The sequence below is a fragment of the Apodemus sylvaticus genome, chromosome 16 (genome assembly GCF_947179515.1).
Source record: "Apodemus sylvaticus chromosome 16, mApoSyl1.1, whole genome shotgun sequence".
Classification (NCBI taxonomy): Eukaryota; Metazoa; Chordata; class Mammalia; order Rodentia; family Muridae; genus Apodemus; species Apodemus sylvaticus.
Genome location: NC_067487.1, coordinates 40,639,959 through 40,667,462, shown reverse-complemented (window position 1 = coordinate 40,667,462; position 27,504 = coordinate 40,639,959). Strand labels below are relative to the sequence as shown.

The following is a 27,504-nucleotide window of genomic DNA, read 5'->3' as shown; positions in this document are numbered from 1 at the left end:
CCAGGGAAGAGGATACAGAGACCCTTACCACAATGAAAATAGATGCATTCGTACCCAACTATATAATAAGAATATAATTCATTTAAGTTACCAGAAATATACTTCTCAAAGCTTCCACTCATTATGAGGAATATTCCCACTCTGTGGCATTAACTGGAAGGACAGCCTGTTTCCATAGAAACAGCACAACAGAAATAGTTTAACTTTGGTCCAATTATTTGATAGCTTAAGGTCACACTGCCCATCAGTTTACCCCAAATGTAAATTGAAAAATATAATTGTTATTTCATTCTAACACCGGCATAGACGTCCTGTCATTCTCTGCTTTTCTAGCTTGGGAATACTCTCTTGGTTTGGTCTCTAACCCCTCAGCGTCTTCGTGTTCTTCCATGGCAGCGTCTGCATGGCTAGGCTCGCTTTCCTCTTGGCTCATGATTTCAGGGGTCATGTGATCCAAGTCAGCTTCTAGAAGCTCAGTTTGTACTTCAACTGGCATCTGATTTACCCGCTCAACGTGAAGCTCTTCAACATGTACTTCAGTGCCTTCCTCAGTCTGAATCCGGCCCACTTCCAGATAACTCACTTGGACCTGCTCTGGAAGCTCCCCCAGGTGTGAGTCGTGCACTTGGCTGTCCTGGAGCAGATCTGGATGGACTTGTTCCACGGTGACTTGTGCAGAGTCCACTTGGACCTGAAGCAGTGGCAGCACATGCACTTTCCCCACTTGTTCTATAATAGTCATTGATGTCACTGGTTCGGTTTGTAAATGTGTTTCTACAGAAAGGACTTCTTCAGTTACTATACGCTCTGAAATGTTGTGAGCATCACTAAGATGCCTCCTTAGTTCATTTCCTTGCATAAACCACAAGTCACACAGAGTACAATGGTTGGGTTTATCTCCAGTGTGTATTACCAAGTGATCTTTGAACTGGTCCCAGCTGTTAAATACACTGTTACAGACCTGAAATCACCAAATACAGTATGTTAATAATAATTATAACCATACTGAAGTAAATGTGAATATATTTACTTAGTATATAAAATATACTAACAGGTTGATGTTAGCTCAGTAGTATCTTCCTAGCAATCACAAGGCAGTATACTGGTTCTAATCCTAAGCACCAACAAATACAACCACAAAATAAAACAAAAACCACCAATGACGAAATCCCCACAAATATACCAATACCGGTTGAAAGTATAACTTAGTGGTAAGAGTATTTGCCTAGCATATGGGAGGCCCTGTGTTTAATCCCCAGTACCAGAAAATAAACAAACCAACCAACCACAGAACACTACCATCCACATTGGCAAGTTATTGCAAAACCATTTTAAATATAGTTTCCAGGGCACCTAGTGCAAAGCTATTTTGCACAGTTGGTTTCATTTAATCAGCCCATACACCTAACAACTGTCTAGATTCTGGGAACACTACAGCATTGCTCCTGTTAAGCCAAATGTCAAATAACAATATCATAGTTTATCCCAGTTCCAAGATTTAGACCCACTAACTATTTGCAACAAAAATTATATTAATCATTCCCTGCCCCTCTCCCAGAAACCAATGATTGTTCCCATGGTTAAAAAGAATTGTGTGCAGGTGAGACACTTAACAGGTAAGGCAGCACTTGGCACCAAGTCCGGGCACAATCCCTGAGCTCAATCCCTAAAACCAATTTAGTGAAAAAAGAACAAACTTCTATAAAATGTACCTTGATACATTCACGCACAGTCATTAGTAAATAAATATAAACAAACACCCAAACCTATTATTCCCCCAAACCAGGTGTGGTGGTGCAAGCCTCAGCATTTGGGAGATAGAGACCCCCACTGCAATGTCGTGTCAAAAAGCATTCACTGCACCTAACCTACCCACGCCATAGGAGCTAAAGGTATGGCCAACCCTCTGACATTGCAACAGGACATTGTTATCTCTAGAGTTCACATTCAAGGGCTGTACAAGTTAAAAAATAAATAAAAGCTGGGCAGTAGTGAGGCACGCCTGTAATCCCAGCACTCTGGGAGGCAGAGGCAGGTGGATTTCTGAGTTCGAGGCCAGCCTGGTCTACAGAGTGAGTTCCAGGACAGCCAGGGCTACAAAGAGAAACCCTGTCTCGGAAAAAAAAAAAACAAACCAAATCCAAAAAACCAAAATAAATAAATAAATTAAATAAAATAAAATTTAAACAGTCCTCAATGTTTAAGGAATCCGCAATTTTGTTTTGGTCCATATTCATGGCTGTTCTGGGGCCACGTAATGAGAGTATTGGCTCTGCTTAGTATTGTGAGTGCCTGGTTATCTAGGAGCTGAGACTTGCTACTGCCCAGTGTCACAAGAGAAGCTCCTACTGGATTTCAAAATTCCAGGAATGGTTTCTACTGAACACAAAGTGCTTTTTATAGTAATGCCACATCAAAAACATCTCCATCAACCCCGAGTCAAGGACTGTTTACTCTGCACTTCTAGTGACTGTAGTAAGTTCCTCTTGTCAAAACAAAACATAACCACACATACCTGGCATTCATAAAGCTTCTTCCTTCCCTTCTTTGCCCCTACTCCAGTTTGGCATGCAGTGAGGTGACATTTGAGAGTGCTATTTCTAGCAAACCGCTCGTGACAATTTGAACATTCAAAAGGTTTTTCACCTATTGTAAGAAAAAATACATTGACAAATTGAGAATATTAGCGAAAGCAAATATGAGCTCATCTTTTTTTCAATTTTTCTTTTGCAGTGCTGGGGATTGACCACAGGCTTGTGTATGCTGGGAGGAAAGACGTCTTACCACTGAGGCTCGCTTCTGGACAACTTTAACATCCATCCATCCATCCATCCATCCATCCATCTATCTATCTTCCTCCCCCCCCCCCTTTCTTTCAGACAGAGTATTATTATGTAGCTCTGGCTGTCCTGTAACTTGGTTTGTAGACCAAGTTGGCCTCCAATTCAGAGATCCTCCTGCCTCTGAGGACTGGGATTAGAGCACCCAGCTCATATCCATTTTGAATAAGGTGTGTGTAGGAGGTGGGCAGCACTTGTCACATATACTAGCTGGCCACAAACCCTTACGGTCATTCCTCTGAGTGGACGTGGACATGGATATGGGTCACAACATAAGGCTTTCCTTTGTCTTTTTTAAAAAATACAGTCTCACTATGTTCCCCAGGCTAGGCCTACCATGGCTACAACTACAGGCATGAACCACATGCCTGACTTAGTTCACACATCCTTAAGAAGGGGAACACTCAAGCTAAGTCAGATCTGGGAGACATAGGGAAATATAGAAGCAGCCTTTCCCTAAGCTTTTTGTCCCTCTTACCACATATGTATCAGACTACATTTTAAGTGATGACAGTAAAAAGACAAAGACACAGAGGGAGCCACATATCCATAATCTCAGGATTAGGGGAAGCTGAGTCAGAGAGATTCTGAGTTTGAGAGAAATTTGGGCAACACAGCAAGATCCTCTCACAAAGCAAACTGCACCGGGGCATGGTAGTAAGTGCCTTTAATCCAGAGCAGAGTGGCTGAGATGGTAAGATCGGGGCCAATCCGTGCCACACAGTGAGACAATCTCTCAGATCTCTAACAAAACGAAAGTAAAACACAAAAAAGCAAATAAACCGTTTTGAACATTTTTATGAAAATAAGTGCAAAAGCACTGGAAACCCGCTAAGAGAGAGCACCACGGGACACCTGCAGCAGGCACTCCAGTCAGAGGCTCAGACAATCTGCTAACTATGACTCCCAGATCTCTGGCTTAGCATACCACCTTGTATCATGAGCCCAGGAGTTCAAAGTCTGTAGCGGGTGTGCTGGGAAAGGCTAGAAATTTAGGTTTGTTTTTTGCCCCGGGTCTAACCCTTAGCACCATATAAATCCAGGGTGTGGTGCGTAGCTGTAACTCAGCACTTGGGAGGCGGAGGCATGTAGGTCAAGGTCACTCTAGACAATATGTTTATTAAATTCAAGGCCACCTGGGCTATATCAAACTGTCTCAAAAAATAAGAGGTTAGAGAGAAGGCTCAGTAGCTCTCTTCCAGAAGTGCTAAGTGTAATTCCCAAGCACATACATGGCAGCTCAAAACCACCTATTCTAGTTCAGGGGGTCTGCCACCCTCTAGCCTCTGTGTGCACAGACTTACATGCAGGCAAAACCACCTAGACATATAAAATTAAAAAACAAACAAACAAAAATCTAAGAGGTTAAAAGAGAAATTTAAAAGAAATTCAAAGTGGAGTGTAGATGTGTAAGAGATAATTGTATGGACAATTCTGGATCCAAATACAATGGATTGATTGATATATAAAGGGGTTGTTTTTAGTGGCAATGAATAATTCCAAGATGGAACAAAATTCTCAGCTTGTTATAATTGCAAAATCATAAGTACACGCTAGTGAGAAAACACCAAGTAGATGTTAACAGTAGAAACAGAAATGTGGCTGACAAACGATACCAAGGAAAATTAGAACAGCCAGAAGCACAGTGGGCTTAGGAGCCAGGCTTAGCCAGAATGGAGAAGTTAACAGTAAAAACAGTAGCGAACTCTCTCAAGAACGCCTGGAAGGGGTTGCAATGAGGCTCAATGGCGTGCACAAAACCCCCAGCTTCAGTGGTCAGATACATGTACTCACTTTTTTCTTTTTACTTTTTACAATGTTTATTTCACGTGCACTGGTGTTTTGCTTGCACATATTCCCTGGAACTAGTAACAAGGCTGAACCAGGATCTCGGTAAGAACAACTAGTATTCTTAACCAAGTCACCTCTCCACCTACAAACTCTCTTTAAAAAGGAGGAAGGAGTGAACTGGATAAGATCCCTAATCCACAAGGAATGACCATTTGTTGGCTTCCCGTGGAGAAGGCAGGAGAAGAGGACAGGATGAGTTCACGAAGATGGACAGGGTTCTGGTAGATGTATGGAGTTAGAAGATTCAGGATGGTCTTTGAAGACAAAAAGCAGGCTGCTGGAGATGAAGGCAACCTGAGCGATGCTAATGCTAAAGTGGGGTGTAAGGGTCTTGAATGGACAGTGACAATCTGGAGAGGCAATCAGAGATACATCGGACAAGAAGCTTCCTCAGTTAAGGCTGAAGACCATTTTCCCCAGCACTGTTCAGTAGGAGTAAAGAGCTGCAATGATTCCAAAAGTAGGATCCCTCTATGCAAGAACAGACACAACAAGGTTATGGTTAAGATGGAAATCGGAACTATGATAATACACAGGAAGGGATTAAGGAGCTGAAAGCCTTGGAGGTAGAGGGACGAGAACTGTCGAGGGCTGGGATTCAATGACAGCATAATGTCTGCAGAGAACAGGACCAAGACTTCAGGTGTCACTGCTCCAATGAGGAGGAGGGTCTGGACAATGCCAAAATACTCAGTAGACTGACACAAGTTACCAAGTCACATGTTCCTCTCCCAGTGAAGCACAGCTGTGTACAGATGTGGGAAACACTAGTTAACACCAACAATTAACGTCAAATGGAAACTTTTTTTAATTCAAGAAACCTTGAGAAATATGCTCAACAAAATGGGTATGTTTAATAAGTGTGTGATTTTCATTACTAATGAAACTGATAAGCACACATTCTTATGGCCTTTGGAAAGGCAATGTGGAGGGCCAGGGAGCATGACTCAGTGCAGTCCAGTGTAAGCATGAAGACCTGAGTCTGATTCACCTGAGAAGCCAGTGAGGCAGGCAGCACAGCTGCAGCTCCAGCCCTGAGGTGACATGGTAGTAGGGTGGTCACAGGCATCTCCCGGGGCCAGCCAGCGGGTGAGCTTCAGGATCAATGAAAGACACTTGTCTCAAAAATAAGGTGGAGAAAGACACCTCAAAGTTGACCTCTGCCCTCCACAAGCAGGAACGGGCACACACACACATACAAGAGGAGAGGGAGAAAGGGGAGGGGATAAAAAGCAACCTGATATTTGCCAAGATCTCTAACTTGGCAACTATTTTCTTAAAAACTAAATGTCATAGGTCAGAAGATGGCTCAGCACTGGCTGCTAAGACTGATAGACTTGATTTCAACTCCTGGAACCCAGACAGTGGATGGAACCAACTCCCACAAGCTGGTCCTCTGACTTGCACACTTAGTGGTCATGTACATATATACAATGAACCTTTAAAAGTGCATCACAGGAACATTTGTAAAAAGATAAATGTACAAGGATGTTTACATTGTCACACCTGGCAATCTCTAGCAAAAATGTATCGCTACAATCACAGAACTGCTAACAGCAGTTTAATGTCACAGTTGAGTAGCTACAGTAGAAGAATGCTAAACCTCTGTAAGTGGTTCATTTAAAAGACTGGAAACAGAGTATCATTGCACATGCCTGTAATTCCAGCACTTGGGAGGCGGAAGCAAAAGATCAGTTGGGCTACTTAGTGAGAATTTGCCTCAAAAAAAATCAAAACAAAAACCCTAATATTAGACAGGCATGGTAGCACATGTCTTTTAATCACAGCACTCAGGAAGCAGAGGCAGGAGGATCTCTGAATTTAAGGCCAGCCTGATCTAGAGTGAATTCCAAGACAGCCAAGGGCTAAAGAGAAACCCTGTCTCAGAAAACCAACCAAGCAACCAACCAACCAACCAACCAACCAACCAACCAACCAACCAACCAACCAGAGTCTATAAAATTAACTGATATAAACCTGTGCACTGCTTACTCATGTTTTCCCAGATCATGTGTGAGTTTAGGATGGATCACTTGATAATGCACGGAAGATACCTGAAGGCTGGAGGCAAACTCTACCCCTGACCTGCTGGCCCTGCCCCAACCCTGGAGCTCTGCATGCCAAAGCAATGTTCTTCCCTCAGTTATCCTCTTAGCCAGTAGCTGCTTTCAAGAGATCTGCTGAAATAGGAAAGGCTTACTTCCCACTTCAACTGTGTCTATTAAACAATTAGCATAGTAAGCCTGGTGAAATCTAGAAATAGCAAGTGATTTTTTTTAAAGGCATGTGGACTTCTGTTTGTTAGAGTGATTTCACTTTTTCTTTTTTTTTTTTGGGGGGGGGGGTCTTATCTCCAGGACAGCTGTCATTATCCTTAAAGCGAAAATGGAAGCCTCAATATAAAGTGACCCACCATGTTTGTCAAACTGGCATTTGTCAGGGAGTCAACAGTAAATGATGACTTATTTTTGGCATCTTTAGGGAGCAACTATTTAAAAACATGCTGAATTCACCTCAAGACATCTACAGATGTCAAGTGGACATGGTATTCTCTTTACCCCTTTCTGGCTTTCATCGATGTTTTCTTAATAAACCCTAGTCAGTCGCTCTAACACAAAGTCAGAGATTGCTGTCTTTCACAAGGCTCAGCAGCACGAATCCTGTGGACCCTGCCCCACTCCACCCACTCACTACTGCTGCCATTACCTCTTCTAGCGCTCTTTAGATTACTGTGAAAGATTTCCTCATCAGAGCCAGCAGCTTTTATTCCACATCCATCTATTTTGCCAGTTATGTCTCTAAAACAGAAATCTGATCATTTTGCTTCTACATTTAAGCCTACAAGGTCAAGTTCAGTTTGCTTCATACTTAATGGGCCCTACAGTGAGCATATGGCTGGCGCTCTCGCGCTCTCTCTCTCTCTCTCTCTCTCTCTCTCTGTGTGTGTGTGTGTGTAGCAAAGCTAAGTTACTTCAGTTATCTCACATCATATTGAAAGTAAGAGAATCATACAACATAAAGTGTGCCAGCCCCGTGCTTGCCCTGCTAACTGAAAGGCACAGGATGAGAGAGCTCCCTTCCTCTCTTGTGCCCCACCTATCACCACAGATTACCTGCAGACCCCATGTGTTGCCCAAGTGGCCTGCTTTAGAAATCTCTTGGTATTCCTCTACTGTGACCCAACTCTGTAGTCATCCATCCTTCTACTAAGGATGAAAATAACTTGCTTTCACACTTTCCTGACTGTGTGCCTTATTTCTTGATTGAAAACCTGTTTCCAAGCTAACTTCTTTTCCTGTGAATCATCATAATTGGAGCTGGATCTATTTGATTCTTCAATTTCAATTAGTACACAGACAACTCAGGGCACTGAGACAGCTATTTAAAACAAACAAACAAAAAAACCCACACTAGTAGCTGTTCAAATTCCAGGAAAGAAAAAGACCCTGCACAGTGTATGCACATTGTCCAGAAATCTAACACTTTGCAGCTCATGGTAACTGCCTTCTCCATACTATAGAGGGTTTAGAGCCTAGCAAAAAGTTACTGGTAGTAGGTCCTATGCTTGACTGAGGAAACCTAGCAAGAAGTGCTTGGGGAGTAGAAGCAAGGAAAAGGAATCCAGTGTGAATGTGGGCTGGGAATGTGGGGAGGACCACACAGAACTATGGTGGCCAAAGACAGGCTTCCTGGGACCTCTTCAAGAGGATAACTCTTAGAAGAAAGAGTATTCCTCACCTCCCTTGGCTGTCCAATAGTCCTGACACATTTGCCTTTAAGAGAGGTAGAGACAGACATAAATGACTATATTTTTCTGGGTCAAAATTTTACTAGTACTGGAAGTGTCTGCTGCACAAACAGAATATGAGACTTAACCCCCAAACATCACATAAAAAGCTAGGAAGGCAGTGTGGTATGTGAGTTCAGCATCTGGCTAGGGGTGGGGAGCAGGGGCATATCCCTGAAGCTCCCTGACCAGACAGTTTTGTTGAACTGATTAACTTCAGGTTCAGTGAGATTCTGCTTCCAAAAATAAAGTTGAAAAGAAATAGCAGGGAAAGGCCTGTCATCTCTGGCTTTCACACACACAGGTGCACAAATAGTGCATATACACATACCCACATGCAAATTCAACACCCACAGAATCCAGTACAAACTCCTAAAAAGAGGATTTTAACTGTACGCCCCAACAAAAGGAAAAAAATATTTAAAAATGATAGATTGCTTATAAGTATGTTTATCTATATAACATGTTAACATGGAAAACAAAAGAATACACAATAATTAAAATTTAATTCATGGTACTTAGCAATTAAACTATAATCTATTTTACATATTTCTTTAAAGAATATAAAAGGGCCAGACGTAGTAACAATCATTTTTTAGGCTGACATTGATTTGCATGTAAAGCATCAAAAATTGACTGCGTATCAAGCTCATCAGAAAATAGAGGGAAAAACAGGACTTAGAGTTCAAGTGAATATAAAAAAATATTATTCTCGAAACAAAGTATTTGCTAATTACCTGTATGCTTTCGAAGGTGTTCTTTAAAGTGTCCGAAGTGGTCAAACTGTTTCTCACAGTACTGGCATATGTGAATCTTTTTCCCAGTTCTTTGCTTCTTGCTTACTCCACCCTCTTCAAGGTGGTAACAGTTTAGGTGTTGTTTCCATGCACTCTCCCGGAGATACCTTTTATTGCATATTTCACACTTGAAACTCTCAGTGGAGTGTGATTTCATGTGTTCCTTAAAATGGTAAAACAATTTAAACGAACGGTTACATTTCTCACAATGGAACAAGTCCTTCACATGTGACAGCTGAAGTTCCACAATTTCAATACCTTCTACCTGTTTGCTTATGGGGTCAGATGCACAGTCATCTTCGCTAATCTGTCCTTTGCTTTCACCTTGACGGTACTTGCTGGTGATATCTGCCAACAATGCTAGGGCGGAATCATCGGAGGAGCCTGTGCTCTGTATGTACTTTATAGACTGCTTGGCAGAAGCCATGTCCTCCAAAGCTTCGATGCCTTCATCTTCTACTTCAATTGTGCCTTCAGCAATCTCCACCTCAATTTCCACAGGTTCCGATTCTGCACACGGCAATGATTCAGTGATAACATTCGATGTTTCTGCAATCTTTCTTTTTTTTGCCTCATTTTTTCCTGTAGTATTCTCCTCTAATGGAGCTGAGTTTTCTTTGTTCCTGAAATATATAAAGTATAGGTTTTTAAAAAAAACCTTATAAAATAAGACTTCTTTGAAAAAAAAATCAATAAACTAAATATATGTCGAAGGCAGAAAACAAAATAGGGCAGCCTGAACTGATCAATTTTAAGATTTCCCTAAAAGCTGTAATGACATTTATCCAAGTATAGCTATATGAAGGTTAATGGAACAGTCAACAACAGACCAGTACTTCTAAAATTGTGAGAACTAAAATCCTTTAATTCTAGAAAGCAGAGGGGAGTCTTACCCCAGGCCCACTAACTTCTGCCTCCCCACTGCCATCTTCTGTTAACATTACACAAAAGCCTAAGGTACAGTATTGTGACAAGGACAACAAACATCCAGGGTGCGCTATGCAAAAAGGAACAGCTGCAACTCAAACCCAAGTCAAGCCAAAGGCTATCTGTCATCCTCATCTAGAAAACATGGAGAGAGATGCTAAGTCAAGAAGGCCCATAACCTGAAACAGACCATTTCTGAAGTTCTCACCCTGCTGCTGACTGAGGTGCTTGGGTGGGCTGGAAACATAATATGGCAAGAAACATGCAGCTTCTAGGCTGCTTGAATCTAAAGAAAATGTGCCTTGCTTCCCAGCGGTGTTTCCTTCCACATCTCTTTCTCTACCTTCTTTCTTCCCCTCTATCTTGACTTCAGCTGCTTTAAGGAAAAACAAAATTCATGATGGAGCAAAAATCTCCGTACACACAATGGGGACTAAGAACAATCCGATAATGTTGGAAGGAACTCGGGTAAAGGGAGACAGTCTCTACTCAAAGGTTTTGGGTTTTAGACTTGACTCTAGTCACGGCTATAAGATACTCTGAAAACAACTAGCCTGCTGCTGGTCACATATTGAAATTGATACCCAACCTATGGAAAGCTCAAGTCTTCCAGTCTGAAAGTCCCATTCTGTATGTGAGTCAACCAGACTTTGTGACTAATATGCTAAGAGGTGTATAGCAAGTATCTTTCTTTGGTCAGTCAAGAAGAAATGCTTAATTTGAACAAGTGGTTGGCCTTTTGTTGCACGTGCTTAGCCTCAACAGCATCTGTGAAAGTCAAACTAGACATAGCAGCAATGCTTTGTAGGCAGCAGTCTACACTGTCATCATAACTCTGGTCAACATTCCTTATGACTTATCTTGCTATATTTTTACTAACACATGGGCTGTTGCCAGTGCCTTAACTATTTGGTGAACTTGAAAAGCATGGCACACTGAAGACAGCTACTTCGAAAGCCACAATCATGGAGAAAAACAATGGTTTTGGAAACTTCCTGAGTCACTCATTACCTGTCCACGAGTGGCCATTCTCTAAGAAGACTAATCAGTTGGTGGAAGCAGCATATTAAATAAGCTTTGCCCAGACTGCCAATGTTAATGCCAAGAGCCAACATTCAGCATCACAAACTGACCTTCAAGTGTAGACTTCATGCCTGACTTCTGACACCTCCTAAAAGGATGCCTGTCTTGCAGTGAAGCAGCAGCATTCCACAGGATGCTGTACTTACAATCACACTGATGTGGGACCTGTCTGTGGTAGCTTCACCCCATCATTTTTTCAGGTCATTCTTGTGCTGCTCCAGTCTGAACAGCTAGCTGCTTCTTTAGGCCTTAGGACTATAGTCCATGAAACCATGTCATGTTTGGCTTCCTAAGTCATCTAGTCTGAAAATGGTGCAGCATCTCAATCACGAAAGCACTATAATAACTGGTTAACAGTAAGGTATTAGTTTCTTAGCTTCCTACCTCCAACAGATACTGCTATTTAAATTCTCACAATATCCTCCTCAAACACTGACTCAATATGATTTCACACTCCACTTCCCTCACCTCCTCCTTGTCCAAAAATCTGAGTAAGGCAGGTTGGTCATCAAGTTCAGCTGTCCCCACAAAGGGATCATCTCTTCTCAGCTGCTTCCTGAGTAATGATGAAGACAAAAAGGGGGGGAGGCTTATATAAACCTAATTAGAAAATAAGGATTCTGCCCTGAACTTTGACATTTTTCTCACTTGTGACTCTGGGACAATAAAGATGGCATCTAACAATAAAGATGACATGGGCTTACAGGATCCAAACCTCATTCTGCTTTAGTCATCTGGATTCTCTTATAGAATAGGAATAAAAACCACTGGACCAAGCAGCACACTATAATGGTACATGTGAGGCTGGTACACATGAGACCAAATGGGAAATATAACAGGTCTTTAAATTACATCAAAGTGTGCTAGCTAATATTGTCTATGCAAGTTCTGGGCAGAAGTGGAGGACTTGGAAGGAGTAAGTTACAATTGCTCAACTAGGTCATTAATTCTGTACGGTGGAGGGAAAGCAACAACTGCAGGAGGTATGTGGGAGGGAGAAACATTACATCTTTCAGAATCCAGGACTATAACATGGACAACTGCCACAGAACTGTCAGGTGTCTATGATAAATAAAACCTGACTGACTACCTTTAGACAGCCCTCCAAAAACTACAATTAGAGTCAAGCATTCTCTCTGAACTACAGGCAATGTCAACCTATTTCCTCTAGTGAAGTAAGGCCTTAAATTTGTAGGTACAAGGTAGACTTACTCAAATTCTGTTAATAGTAGTCTTAAATAAGCTTAATATGAGAAAAATTGAATGGATTAGGTCACAGTCCCTACTGATTTACCACTGACTAATGAAAGGCAATTATGAGAAAAATCCCCAGAAGCCAAGAATATTGCTGGGAAACTCTTCACGGATCTCTCATGCTGTTGCATTATTTATAAACAAACACAGACAACTCTTTACTTTGGATCTGTTTTCAAAGTTGTTTAAATACACAACAGCTTAAAAATATAAAGTCTGTTTCAGAGTGGAAAGAAGACAATGTCCACAAAAAAATAATAAATTTTAAAACAATAATGAAATTAGGTAAGTATTCCTAATATATTAATTCTCTTTATATATGAAATTCTAGAAAATGTAACATGTTAACAGGATAGTATTTGCATAATAACTAAGACGGAAAAAGGAGGACTGGATTGCCATTAAGTTAATAGAGATAACAGTTTTATGGATATGCTAAAACTGCATCTTTTTAAATCTTAAATAAACTTTTATGAGATGTATTCGTTTTATGTATTTTGTCTACATATGGTCACTGCATAGGTGGGTAGTGTCTGTAGAGGTCAGAAAGGGGAACAGGTCTCCTGGAACTGGAGTAAGAAAGAGATGGTTGTGAACCACCATGTGGGTGCTGGGAACCGAACCCAGATCCTCTGCAAGAATAAGTGCTCTCTCTAAACCACTGAGCTGTCTCTCACCCCTTAGTCTGTACTTTGATATTTTATGTGTTGTCTACAGCTTTTATCTATGCACCACACGCCTGCCTGGTGCCCACAAAAGCCAGAAGAGGCCATTTGATCTTCTGGAACTAGATTTATAAATGAGTGTGAGTCACTATGTGGGTGATCAGGAATCAAATCTGGGTCCTCTGGAAGAGCAGTCAATGCTCTTGACCACTTAACCACTTCTCCAGCCCCCACAAACCACATACTTTAAATAAGGCTTAATAAGTATAAAAGCAGTACATGTTTAGCATATTAAGCCTTATAAGCAGGACCTGTAAAATGCAGATAACCAACTACTTAAATTTGTCTTCTGACTTCTGGCATTTGTGTTGTGGCACAAACACACACACACACAAATATTCAAGACACAATGACTCCTATATATCCAGTGACAGAACAAGTGCTAACAAGCTATATGGCTTACAGTTGATTCTAGGGACCCATGTGATGGCATGTATGCCCCCCACTAATGAATAAAGACTTTAAAATGTTTGTATGTATTTTTAAAAATAACCCTTAGCAATACTCAGTGTACTGGTGAGGATAAAATAAAACTGCAGTACCTGTGTACCAGCAAAGCCACTGTTTCCAAAGGCATACACAATGAACTTTAAATGTTTACTGTTATCGTGACCTCTAACTTGTATACAGCAGCATTGCTCTAACAGTGAATACAGGGAAAATAACCCAAATGTCATACTGTCATTTACTCTATGAACTACTACTAAGCAATAAAAACGAATGCAGTAATGGCACATTATAGACAAACCTCTGAAATGTAATACTAAGTGAAAAACAGCAGACACTTCAGAAGGCACTCAAAAAATTAAACCATAGACTGGAAGCTGTGCCATTTTACATAAGCCTCTGCATACATCTTTATCTTGCTAATCAATTTCAGGTCAGAGAAGGCTGGTTTGGACTGGCATACATCCACAAATGCCAATGTGCTATGTACCAGGTGTTAGGGATCAGAATGGATACACACCAAGTTCTTTTCAAAGAAGTGTTAATTGTGAACTGTCAAATCAGCTAATAGAAATGTTATTGGGATCTGGAAAGATGGCTGAGAAGAGCACTAGTTGCTCTTCTAGAGGACCTGGGTTCAATTCCCAGCACCCCCCATGGCAGCTTACAGTAAACTTTAACTCCAGTTAAGATTCTTCTGGTCACCAGGAACACCTCATATAGAGGGTATATACACAAACATGAAGGCAACATACCCACACACATAAAATAAAAATAAAGATTAAGAAATGTTTATGGACAATTATAATTCAATTTATCTCCTAGATTTATTCACAATTTCATCTCTTTACTAAACCATACTAGTGAGTTGGATTAAATCATTTTGTTCCCTAAGGTAAATGACCTACAAAACTATGCTTGTTGGCATTCTAATGATCTGTACTAAATCATCATTAAAAATGGGGAAGAATGGGAAAACTAAATAAATAGTAACAATTAAGTAATAATTCATACATTTGGACTACAATTTGAGAGACTCCATTATATGCATTTCACAGGCATTAATCTAACCTCATAAACCTACGTAGAAAGTTGAATTATTGTATCAAGTGACAGGAGCTGAGCAACCTCACTAAGTCCACTGGGAGAGACAGAGCTGGGGGGACCCAGAGCAACGCCTGAGCCCTCAGTGCACTGCTCCAGCATGTGAAGATGCTCAGTGACTTGTTCATTGTATCCTTGAATATTTTCAGAATGCCTCCTAGAAGAAACTCTGGGTTTTTTCAAGACATGGTTTCTTCTTGCGTAGGCCTGACTATCCTGGAACTCTCTCTGTAGACCAGGCTGGTTTCAAACTCAGACATCTGCCTGTCTTTGCCTCCTGAGTGCTGGGACTAAAGGCAGGCATCACCAGGCAGTAACTCCATAGGATGGATCTTTTCTCATGCTATAACAAAACTATTGAATACTATGTTTCCCCCTTTGCAGCTGGTATTTGAGAATTGAGATGGAGATTTCACCATTTAGAGATTATGCAGAGTGCATACCAAGCTCCCGTAAGTACACCTAGATTGTAATAGTTATTGGCCATTGTGGTGGTTTGAATAGAATTGGCCCCCCACAGGCCCATAGATTTGAATACCAGGTCATTAGGAAGTGGAACTACGTGACAGAGATTAGGAGGTGTGGCCTTGTTGGAGGAAGTGTGTTACTGGGGGTGGGCTTTGGGGTTGGTCTCAAATGTTACTGCCTACAGAGCCAGATGTAGAACTCTCAGCTCCATGTCTACCTGGATGCTGCCATGCTTCCAGCTATGACAACAAAGAACTAAACCTCTGAAACTGTAAGCCAGACCCAATTAAATGCTTTCTTTTTTAAGAGTTGCTGTGGCCATAGTGTCTCTTCACAGCAAGAGAACTTTGACTAAAACAGCCATTTATTGCCTTATTCTCATCTGGCATATTTATTTTTATTAACATTCTTAGTATAATTCTCCCTCAAATTCAGCAAAAGAATTTCAAGGACCTAGAGGTCCCCCTGAAGAGCTGCCTAGACTCTTATTACATACCAGAGACTCTACTTTAATCTTAGGAGCTCTTACTTGAGAAACCAAATGCCAATGGAAAACCAAATCACTATCCAGATTTTCTTAGTTTCAGGATGTCACTACTTAATGATTTGACACACACATACTCTATAGTCTTAACAGTGCCATTCACATTCCTGAAGAAATAAACAATTACCTGACTTCAAGTGCTTTAATAGCTTCCAGCATTTGTAGAAACTCTGCTGCTTTCCACACATCGTTGGCTTCTTCTTCCCCTTGAATCATGAGTTTTGCTGTGTATGTGAACTCGATTAAGTGACGGAAAGCCATTTTACTAACACCTGTAAGCAACATGTACATTCCCATTAGGTCACGCTAATTCAAACCTCATAATGCAGAGTAAATCTTCTCATTTTTGAAACTCCCCAATTCTTCCCAGTGTCCTAGTCACATTCTGGTACTGGTTACCAAGCTAAGAGCTCATGCTCTGCTTTGCAGCCTGATGAGTCCATCCTAGCCCCCACCCCTTTAAGGTTTAATTTAATTCAAATTATGTGTATGTGTCTAAGCCAGAAGCTCTAGACTTCGTGGAGCTAGAATATCAGGTGGTTGTGAGCTGCCTGGTATAGGAGCTGGGATTTGAACTGGGGTCCTCTGAAAAAGCAATATTCTCTTAACTACTGTGCCACTTCTCCAACCCCTACCCCTTAACTGTAAATTTATCAATTTCAGATGGTTATATAAGAGGATAGTTTTATCATTTATCTTTCTTTAACTGGCTTACTTTAACATTTTCAAGGTTTATTCACATTATTGCATATGGCAAAATTTTAAAGGCCAGTATTCTATTTTGTATATGCATAAATTTCCTTTATTCATTAGTCTGCTGATGAACATTCAGGTCATTTCCACATGCTGGCTACCATGAATGGTGCTGAAAAGAATGTGGACATGCAATAAACAGTCTTTAATGCATTACTGTGAGTGTGCATGACATATGGACATGTGTGTCAGTGTGCCTGTAGAGGCCAACTGTGGGTTCCCAGAACTGAACTCAGGCTGTCAGGCTTACACTGGGTGTGGTTGCTCACTGAGCCATCTTGCTGGCCAAGGAGTACAATTCTTTCACATGGATGCTCAGAAGTGGAATTACTAGATTCTGTGTGCTGTGGCTTAAAGATGAAATATCCCTCCCAAAGGCTCGTGTGTTAACAGCTTGGACCCCAGCAGGTGACATGCTACTCAGACTGGATCCTGAGAATACTTATTCAAAGCTGAATGGGCTGGATATTAGAGATGGGGCTTAAGTCATTCTGTCCTGCAGTCTTTGTGCAGCTTTGTCTGTATACAGCCAACACCTGACTAGTCTTCACTGAACACTGTTCTCCATGGTGTGCTTCTATAAAAATATTATAAACCCACTCATGAACAGGAAGCACTGATATACTAAAAAGGCCTAAGTTACAGAGTAAGGGCTTAATACATACTGAATCGATTTTAAAAGGGCTAGTGAGAGGAAGGTCCTTCTTGCTTACATCACAGGCCTCTGCTTCAGCACCTGTTCTCTGTGCCGAGGTTCTCTGTCCTACCCATAATCTCTAACTCTGAGCCAAAGCAAATCTCCCTTGGAAAGCTGTTCAATACATATGGTGTTCCTACTTTTAAGTTTTGGAATGATTCTTGATTTCCGGAGCAGCCACACTCTTTTCCAACTTCTCTTCCCATACCTGTTTTCTGCTTCCTTGATCGCCCTCTTCACAAATATATGTGATCTTTCTACATTTGACTTAATGAAGTGGAACATGCTTTATTTACTTAATGGTCATTTGTACTTCCTTTCTTGGAGAAATTTCTACTTAAATTCTTCCCTTTACTGTGTCCATGTCCTTGTTGCCTGTGATGGTAAATGTCATATTCATGGAATGCTCTACCTAAGTATTACTGTATTGAGATGTAACTAGTCAACGTGGTGTACCACAATGAGTTTTACACTGAGGTATCCTTGTATCACAGGACCAAATCTCACTTGGTTGTGGTTAATGATCTTTTAATTAATATGCTATTGGATGTGGTTTCCTATTGTGTGTGTGTATGTGTGGAGTCAGCACATACAAGTACAGAAGACAGGGAAATGGTTAGGCTGTTCTCCTTCCACCTTGTTTTGAAGCCCATTCTTTTGTTTCTGTTACAGTGCTGTGAACATCAGGCTAGCTGAGCTGGCCAAGTCTCCAGCACTCGACCAATTCTCTATCATCACCTACAGAGTACAGATGCTTGTCTATCTGGTGGGTTCCAGGAAACAATTCAGAAAGTCTTTCCTTAAAAGTTGTTTCCTTGCTGAGCCATCTTTAAAGAATAGGGTCTCACTCTATAGCTATCCTTAAACCTGTGACAACCCTCCTGGTTCAACTTCCAAGTAATGGGGTGACAAGCATCAGCCACAATGCTTGGCTCACTTCCTAATACTTTACTGACATTTTTTACATACTCATAAAGGATATTGACCTTCAGTTTTATTTTTAAGTTCTTTGTCTATTTTGCCATGGTATGTATCAGAGTTATACTAGTCTCAACTGAATTCAGAAGTGTTGTTTTAAAACACTTCTTACTTATGTGTAAGCACACGGGCGTGTGCAGAGACCTAAAGAGGTGGTCAGATGCCCTGGACCTTGAGGTACAGACAGTTATGCTCCATCTGACACAGGTGCGGGGATGAGACCCAGTGCTCAGAAAGAGCAGCTATGTATTCAGAGCTGTGGAGCTCTCTCCAGCCCTTACTCAATTTTTACCTTATAGAACTCTCTTCATTGTAACCCACTTTTGATCTGAATACTGACCTGAGTATCTTAACAGGGCTTCAAAACACACAGGACAAACAAGAATAAAGTCACTTTTAGTGTCTAGTCCCAGTGTGGTGGCACACACCCTTGATTCTAGTACCCACCAGGCAGGAGGGCTTCTCTGTGAGTTAGAGGCCATCCCAGTCTAACAACGTGAATTCCAGGCAACAAGGACTACAAGATATAATGAGGCCTGTCTCAAAACAAAACCCTGTCTCTACAAATCTTTTCAAGTTTTGTGTTTAAATCTAAATAACAAAGCCAGGCAGTAGTGGCGCTTGTCTGTAATCTCAAAAAAATTCCAAAGCGTTGTGGCTCATGCCAGTAATCCCAGCACTCTGGGAGGCAGAGGCAGGCAGATTTCTGAGTTTGCGGCCTGTAGACAGCCTGGTCTACAGAGTGAGTTCCAGGACAGCCAGGGCTATACAGAGAAACCCTGTCTCGAAAAACAAAAACAAACAAAAACAAACAAAAAACAAACAAAAAAATCTAAATAACAAAATGATACTATTTCTGTCTAATGCTAGGTAGCCAGGTATTATTGTTTCAGTCTAGCTAAAGTAAAAAAACAATTTTAAAAAGCTACTTAAAAGTGCAAAAAAAACATTTAGCAGATTTTAATAATTTCCAGAACAAATGCCCAAGTCTAAACTGCAAACACTATACAATTGCTAATCAAACATTTTTAGGTTTGTTTCATTTACTTTATACATCTAAATGTGGCTGATAGTCTATAGTTATAGAGTAACAAGCTACTAAGTGAGCAAACTAAAAGTAACTGGATTGCTCAAAGGCTTACAAGATGTGGTTCCCTGATTTCCATTTTGCCGTGCTGAGGGATGAATGCAGGTGGCTTTCACACAAGCCAAGTTACCAAGTCAAAGCAATCTTGCTTCTCAGACTGACCTCCAGTTCACAGCAATATCCTTGCTGCAGTTTTCTGATAGGATTACAATTAAAACCACTATATGTCTAAGACTTACAGTAACAGAATGCCTAGGTCTGTTTTGCTCCCATCCCTGAGCCAGCACTGAGTGGCATATAGTGTCCTTGAAGCACTATAAAGCTGTTTGGCCACTTTATACTATAGGTAAATACAGAAGGTCTTTTAGGAATTTTGACTAAAAGCTTCAAAGTACAAAAGTCCTTTCTAAATATAATGTTTAAAAAGTTCTATAATAAAATTAGATATCGATTTTTAATCAAACACACAGATAACACTTACCATACCTTAGGCATGGTATCAAATTATTTACAGAATCTTTATTACATGTCTATGATCTATTGATTAAATGATTTAAAAGCTAGGTGCAAACCTAAGTAGTATATGACTCCTAGGTCTATGAACAAAAGACACTTTTCCTGCTCCTTGGAAGTCTGAACATTCCTGATCTGCATTACTAAGACCACTCAATGCTGTTTAAAGCTGTCAAGGGGGTTGGAGGAGCCAGCCAGTGGTGGCTCACGCCTTTAGTCCCAGCACTTGGCACAGACAGAGGCAGGCGGATTTCTGAGTTCAAGGCCAGCCTGGTCTATGGAGTGAGTTCCAGGACAGCCAGGGCTACATAGAGAAACCCTGTCTCGAAACCCTTCTCCCCCCACCCCCCAACAGAAAAAGGTTGGAGGGATGGGTCCACTGTTTTCAGACCACCTGGCCTGACTCAATTTCTAGCACCCATTGGCAGCTCACAACTGTTTCTAATTTCAGTTTGAGAGGCCCTGACACCCTCTTCTGCTCCTGTGGGCATTACACATATGTAGCAGACACAGCAAAATATTCATATACATAAAATAAAAATATAATTCCTTTTAGAAAGAGAAGCTATAAGAGCCATATTGTAGCTTGGAACTTGGGCCACTTCCCTCTTGAAAACTGGACTTACAGACATTTTTCTCACATGACACACACCATTAACATTCAGAAAAAACAAAGGTTGATTAAAGTTAGAAAACACTGTTAAAATGAAAATTATTAGAAAAATTGGAAGGTTTACTATTTCCAGAGCTTTGTCTGTATCTTTGACTTTTGCTGAGTCCTTTCTCTAGCCATTTCCAGCCTGGATTAATCAGAATCACCTGTTCTAAGGGCTCCAAGCATAGTTCCCTGATCTTTAACGCAAACTTAGGAATGTTGTTTGTTTAGTTTAACATAAGCACTTCAGGGTTTGTTTTATGTAACCAGTCCAGGACTGTCCTAAAACAAAGCACTCACCTTACTCATTAGCTAATATAAATCAACCTGGCATCTCCTGCTCAGGTAAGGGAGGAGGCAACAGAAATAAAATCTAGTATTTTAGAATTAAAACATTCTCATCATCCTTTATTTCTCTTAGTGGAAATTTCATTCAGAGGGGGGAAAAGCAATTTTCCCTAAGAGATTATTTAAGGAAAATGCTATAGGGCACCTGACCTCAGTCTTCTCATGGGGTCACTATTTTGACATTTGACATTCTCTAGTCTGTATTAAAAAAAAAAAAAAAAACTCAAAACAACTTTTGGCTGGGTGTGATGGCACACACCTAGCAATCAGGTCAGCCTGGTCTATATAGTAAGTTCAGGGTAGTAGAGTCTATGTAGAGATCCTGTCTTCAAACAAACAAAACCCCATAATATTTAATGTTTAATAGGTCCTTTGCTGGCTTGTCCTTGACAATTAGGGGCGAAATTTTCTGGACATGATAGAATTACCAAAAAAGAAATTTTAGAACTGTAGTTTCAAAAGCAAAAAAATAATGAATTTAGAAGATTAGTCTTCTTTAGGGACTAGATGTCTCTTGGAGATAACACATAGATAAAATCCAAGTCACAAAGCTGAACACATATGTAACAGGCTTCAGGAGCAACAATTCTTATTTAAAGTCAAAGGGAGAGTGGGGCTGTATTTCTAGTCAAAGGTAGGTATTTTCATCAAGAAACCACAAGTCACTGCTCACGGTCTACAGATGGGGATTCTAGTTGCAGGTGAAGCAGAAAAAGCACAAGCACACCCCGCCCTACCTTGTCCACTGATTAAAATTGTAGCCTCCTGGAGAGGAAAGACAGCGAACACACAAGGGCTCTGAGGAGAGCGGACTAGAAAGTGAAATCAAACTCAAACAGCATGGAGTCTTAAGGCTTTTATTTCCCCCCCAAATATCTTGGCTTAGGCATAAGGAAAGCCCAATCAAAGCTGAGCAATGGTATAAACAACAACAACAAAAATCTACCCAAGACATTTCTAAAGAATCAAGGTAATAAAAGGCGTGGGTGGGGGTACTTGGTATTATTTTTCTCCTCTCAGCAACATTCAAACTAAACTGTAATCCTAAGTCCTGTACTGACAGCAGAACAACAGTGTGTGTGTGTGTTTGAGAGCTTGTCATATAGTCCAGGATGGCCTCAAATTTCCCATCTTCTTGCCCATCTCCCTAGAGATGGGATTACAACAGGAATTAACACTTTCCAGGATTATAAAGATTTTGAAACTAAATTCAAATTGCATGTATAGCTAGCCAAGAGGGTGGCTGAACCCAGATAGGTTAACTGCATGCTAAAGCAAGAAAACAAAAGCAGGCTCTAAATGATAGGAGAACCTACTCTTACACCAAATGTCCATGACATAACCCAAAACTGCTTATAGTCTTAAAAAAGCAGCTGTATCTTTCAAGGTCTTTTAATAAACAGTAAAAGTAAGGCCCAAACTCAAGTGTTAAGGGTTAAATGATAATTGGTAACTTTTTTCTTTTTTACCTGAACACTGCCAAATAAGAAAAAGTATTTTCCATTTTATTTTGCAATTTAGATATTCAGTGTATGTGTACCACTCTATAATGGATGTAGGTCAGAGGTGCTAAGAGATAGAAGGAAAAATCCTTTCTCCAGTGCTGCCTTCTCAATTAGCAACTTTAGCCTGGGCCAACTTTTCCGAATGTTAGGTGTGAGAGGCGGCAGGGCTGGCTCTACTAGCCAGCTCTGGGAGCAACTGTGAGACCCTGCCTCAAGGAATAAGGTGGATAGCCATCAAAAACCACAACGATGCTGGCCTTTGGCCTGGGCTGTGCACAGGCTTAGGAGCACCCACCATAAACAGCGCCCCCTTCTGATAACCTTCATCTAGTATAGTGGACTCCTCCCTGAAATGAACAAACCTCATTCTCCTCATCACAATACACCACCCATACTAATGGCCTCTAATATCTTTGCGCTTTGACTACTAATACATTTTCAAGCACGCCAAGGAATGCTGTGTTCATAATTTCTTCAGCTCTTGGATCTAGCACACTATATAACACAACAGGTGATCAATATGATGAACAGCTCCCACCTATTAAACATTGGCAATACACCAAATATGCCAGGTGACAAGTTCTCTATGCGCATTATTTCAACTAATCACTATAAGCCAATTAACCTGCTTTTACTTGAGAAGATAAACACACAACTGAGATGAAGTAACTTTTTAGCTATTTAACAAGCCTCAAGCTGACTTAGCAGGCAGCAAAAACAGTACTATCTAGGCAGCTAGAGTCTCACTAGCAATCCCTATGTATGTCCAGGAAGACTGTGCTGTGTCTCATACATAATCAGAGTAATTTACTTGCTGACACAGTAACTGGAATACACCAAAATGAAAGAGTTCTAATGCTTTTCCTCACTCCCCTAGGTATCATTTCTCCCCAAGAGAAGTTTCTAAGCAACCCACTCAGAATAAAGAATATGTACTAAGTAAAAAAAGACACAAAACATAGCACGCCTGTAATCCCAGCACTCTGGGAGGCAGAGGCAGGTGGTTTTCTGAGTTCGAGGCCAGCCTGGTCTACAGAGTGAGTTCCAGGACAGCCAGGGCTATACAGAGAAACCCTGTCTCGAAAAAACCAAATCCAAAAAAACAAAAAACAACAACAAAAAAAAACCCAAAAAACAAAAAACATAGAAACTCTGAAGATTCTGTTTTACATAGGTACATGCATTTATTTCTAACTGCTTTTAGAATTTGATGGGACACGGGAGTTAGTACTATAGTAGCAAAAGATAAAAGCATAATTAATATATAAACTAAATGTCTGACTAGCTGGGCAACCTTAGTTTCATAACCTGTAGAAGCCTGATCCCCATATGCAAAATGCCGCCACTTTTCAAAAGATTAGCATGAGCCCCAGATAAGACACAAACTACACACATAGCACAATGCCTGGCACTTGGCCTGCCATTTGGGGAAAAAAAATGTCAATTATTTGCTTTCAAAGTAATACCTAAAAACTGATGACCCCTTCTCTCATCTTTTACTTTTTCGAGACAGGGTTTCTCTGTGTAGCCCTGGCTGTCCTGGAACTCACTCTGTAGACCAGGCTGGCCTTGAACTCAGCGATCCGCCTGCCTCTGCCTCCCAAGTCCTGTGATTAAAGACGCGTGCCACCACTGCCCGGCCCTAATTTCTTTAAAAAAGTTCATCTTCCCTAGTCCTCCCCATATTATGGTAGCCTGTTTTATTTGTATCCATTAGTATATCACTACTTTTGATAGTACTGAGGTCTGGCCTGTAACTTAAAAAGATCTCTGCCATTTCTAATATCCCTAAAGCACTGGGTCACTAAAAAAAGATGGTTTCCATTTATGCGTGCTTTGAAAAGGACAGTGGTCCCTGGTTTCAGCAATGGGCCGGACATGTTGAAAACCAGTATCTATCACTTACTCCTGGAATACCCTCCTGAAAGAATTCTCAAGTAATAAAAAGCAATGTGTCTAGTTGTCTACCAGCAACTATCGGTATTTATTTCCCAGGAAGCTTTGCTAAATCAATTATTTCTGCTAAGTACTGTGTGGAAAATGCCACTTACCTTCAATTTCAACCAAAGGCTCTTGAGTAAATTCCTGAAAGAATTTGTAGAAGAACTTACTGCAGGCAGCCAAAACAGCCTTGTGAGCCTTAAAATGGTGTCCTAAATAAGGGTATGGTGTGGGGTGAAGAGATGGAGAGGAAAAAAAAAAATCATACACTGGCATCAAAATCAAAGTTAAAATTATAAAAGGTATAAAGAAAACCTTTCTTCATAGAATATGTATCCATATAGAATATGTTTTATTAGAAAAAAGCCAAACTACTCCTGTCAATTATCTTGGGAACATTTAATTTTAACTAGACATGAATCTAAACCTTTACTTCAAAGACTTCATCAATTTTTATAAAAGCTAATTTATACTAAGTAACAAATTTCTTCTAGCACTTTCTGTTCCATTCAATGAAGTAGCATGGTCTATTTAATCCCACGGAAATGGCTAAATATGGGCTGGAGAACTGGTTTAGTGGTTAAGAGCAACAGCTGTTTTCCCAGGGAAGTCAGGTTCAGTTCCCAGCACCCACAAGGGCAGCTCACAACGGTCTGCAATTCCAGTTCCAAGGATTTGACACTCTTCTGACCTCCTCAAACACTAGTCAGGCATGTGGTGCATATATGTACATGTGCAGGCAAAACACGCATACACAGAAAATAAGATGAAATAAAGTGCTAAATACGACAATGCAAAAGTTCACATATTGTTTAGAAAGAGAAAAAGGAAGAAAGCCAATGTGTTTGGTACAGGAAATGTTTCAATATGCCTAACATAACCTGTAGGCACAATACACATACAAACTTCCATTATAAGGAACATCTTGTCTTGAAAGTCAACTTTCACTAAATAAAACAGAATCCTAATCCGGATTTGCCTATACAAGGAAGACTAGCAAAACTTCCCAACTTATTTTTTAGTCATTCATGGGGGGTGTGAGTGCAGTCACGGTTTCTCTTCCACTTTCCTTTCCACACCATTTTGGAAAACTAGAATGAAAACTTCCCAAGTGATTCTTGTGCTGGACTCCTCAAAGCAGCTTGCTAAGAACAGGCCTATTAACAAACCATTGAGACTGCCTCCTGGTCTGACCAAACATTTTGAGGTATCTTCTCTCTCTTCGGGGCACTTATCTTAACGCTCGAGTGTGCAATTATAAAACTTGAGCAAGAAGCTGCAAGAAGTTAAAAATGTGATGATGCACATCCGACTAGATTAAAATCGAGACTAGCCAACCAGCTTTCTGCAGCATGGTCTACGTGAGCAACACTGACAGGCGCCCTCCCGGTTCCGATGCAAACCCTCCACAGACTTTGGAAGAGAGCCCGGAGAGGGTAGGTACAAAAAGGCGGGCAGCGAGAGAGACCTGAAGCTCCAATTTTCTCCTCTGCCCACTACCCTACCCACCGTCGACAATCAGGGTGATGTCTGTAAAGCGGTCCTGCTCCCGTTGTTCATTCAATCGGTCCAAGATCATTTTGTGATGCTCAGGAAACTCCTGAAGGCATTCCATCGTTTCTTCAGCCTCCATGGCCGTCGGGGTGCTCTACAAAAGAGGAGCATGATAATGTACACCCATGAGCTCGGGTTGACACAAAACCCCTACAGCAGAAACAAAACAAAACCCAGGAACCGGGGAAGAAGGGGGAGGGGGAGGCCGAGAGCAAGGCTGGGGAAGAAGAAAGGCGAGCCGAGCGGCCGCCGCGCGTCGCGGGCCGGAGCCGCGGCCGCGGGACACCGAGCCTGACCTAATTGGAGTCTGGAGACGCGAGCTGGAGCGGGGTGGGCACAGTGCCGGAGGCTCAGGGCGCCCGGGAGCGCAAGTCGGGCCGGGGAGGACCCCGAACAGCCTCGGCGGCCAGCCAACGGCCCGCCGCGACTTCCGCCCGGCCCAGGCTACCGCAGCCCCGGCCCCGGTCCGGCCCGCGGCCCACAACGACTCCCCGGGTCGCCTCTCCCTCCGGCGCCCTCCCTCCTCTCCCCCCCGCCCCGACCCGGCCGGCACTCACTCAGGGAAGGAGGAGCGGCCCGGGCCTGCGCGTCACTTACGTCGACGTGCTGCGTCACCACGCCGGACGCGGACGCACCCGGAGGGCCAATACCCGCAACGCCTGGCCACGCCCCTGTGGCCCAGTGGGGAGGGGGAGGGAGCCCCTTGGTGGGGGGGCGATTCGGTGCTCCCGCGCGGCGCCCGCGTGCGAAGGCTCCGTGGGCTGCTGCGGCTTCTCCCGGTAGAGCAGGGCAGTCTCCGCACTAGAAAGACTTAGACCCGCGGGCGCCGCGCTCCGGCAGCCAGTCCACCTCCACCGAGCCCTTAGCTGCACTTCCGACCGCGAACTCCTAGAAAACTGGCTCGGCGGCCCGGGACGCTTATATTCCGCGGCCCCGCCCAGCCCCGCCCCCTTTCCGGAGCCGAGGTGGGCCCTTCTCCTTACCTAGCTGGCGCCGAGTCCGCGTGCTTCTCTTTCCACGCTCTCCCCTCCCGTGGCGCAGCTGCTCTGGTGCCCAGGCAGCTCCTCGCCCTCCATCTTCACCTCCGCAGCCGGGACGCTCGGTCCCGCAAGGGGTCCTGCCGACGCACTTGCGCCCTGGGCTCGGCGGCCGCGGGGGCGAGCACGCTCGGGTGCCCGGGCTCTCTCTTTCCCTCTCTCTCTCTCTCTCTGCCCAAGGTCCGCCCTGCGGTGGCAGCACGTGTCTGCAGACTCACAAACCGGGTCAGCCTGGAGAGATCCAGTTGTGATTTCTTCAGCACAGCTCTCCCGCACCCGCCCCTAGAGTGGCTGGAGGCTGCCAGTCTCTTGCACGTGGCCGGTTCACTCATTCATCCAAAGAAAGGCTCGGCTGAGGGTAATGCTCTGATAGTTAAAATGTGTAGTGATGGTTAATCTCTCAACGAGTTGGACAAAAAAAAAAAAAAAAAAAGACTAATGGAAAGTCAAATAACGTGCGGGAGAGTGGATGTAATCACTTCAACAGCTACGTTTTGAGGCAGTGGTGTTATAATCACTATTAGGAAACGGAAAGGAAGAAACTCGCGGGTTTGGGCGAGCACATGTGCTTTCTACATTGTGACTTTAGTGTGAACAGAGGTTTAGGTC

General features: G+C 42.2%; 1 protein-coding gene across 7 annotated transcripts; it reads right to left on the bottom strand.

The window, feature by feature from the left end:
- Positions 1-51: 51 nt before the first annotated feature.
- Znf131 (zinc finger protein 131) lies at positions 52-26,940 on the bottom strand. 7 transcript variants are annotated; one of them, XM_052159447.1, is made up of 7 exons: positions 26,842-26,940; positions 25,814-25,952; positions 24,415-24,516; positions 15,955-16,099; positions 9,216-9,898; positions 2,516-2,646; positions 52-961 (listed from the first exon to the last, which is right to left on the bottom strand). In XM_052159447.1, exons 2-7 carry the CDS (start codon positions 25,935-25,937, stop codon positions 287-289), a joined length of 1,860 nt encoding a protein of 619 aa, XP_052015407.1. In that variant the 5' UTR covers positions 25,938-25,952; positions 26,842-26,940; the 3' UTR covers positions 52-286. The 7 variants fall into 7 exon arrangements, with proteins under 7 accessions (XP_052015407.1, XP_052015408.1, XP_052015410.1 ...); XM_052159448.1 differs by lacking the exon at positions 26,842-26,940 and adding an exon at positions 26,456-26,544; XM_052159450.1 differs by lacking the exon at positions 26,842-26,940 and adding an exon at positions 26,416-26,471.
- Positions 26,941-27,504: the final 564 nt, after the last annotated feature.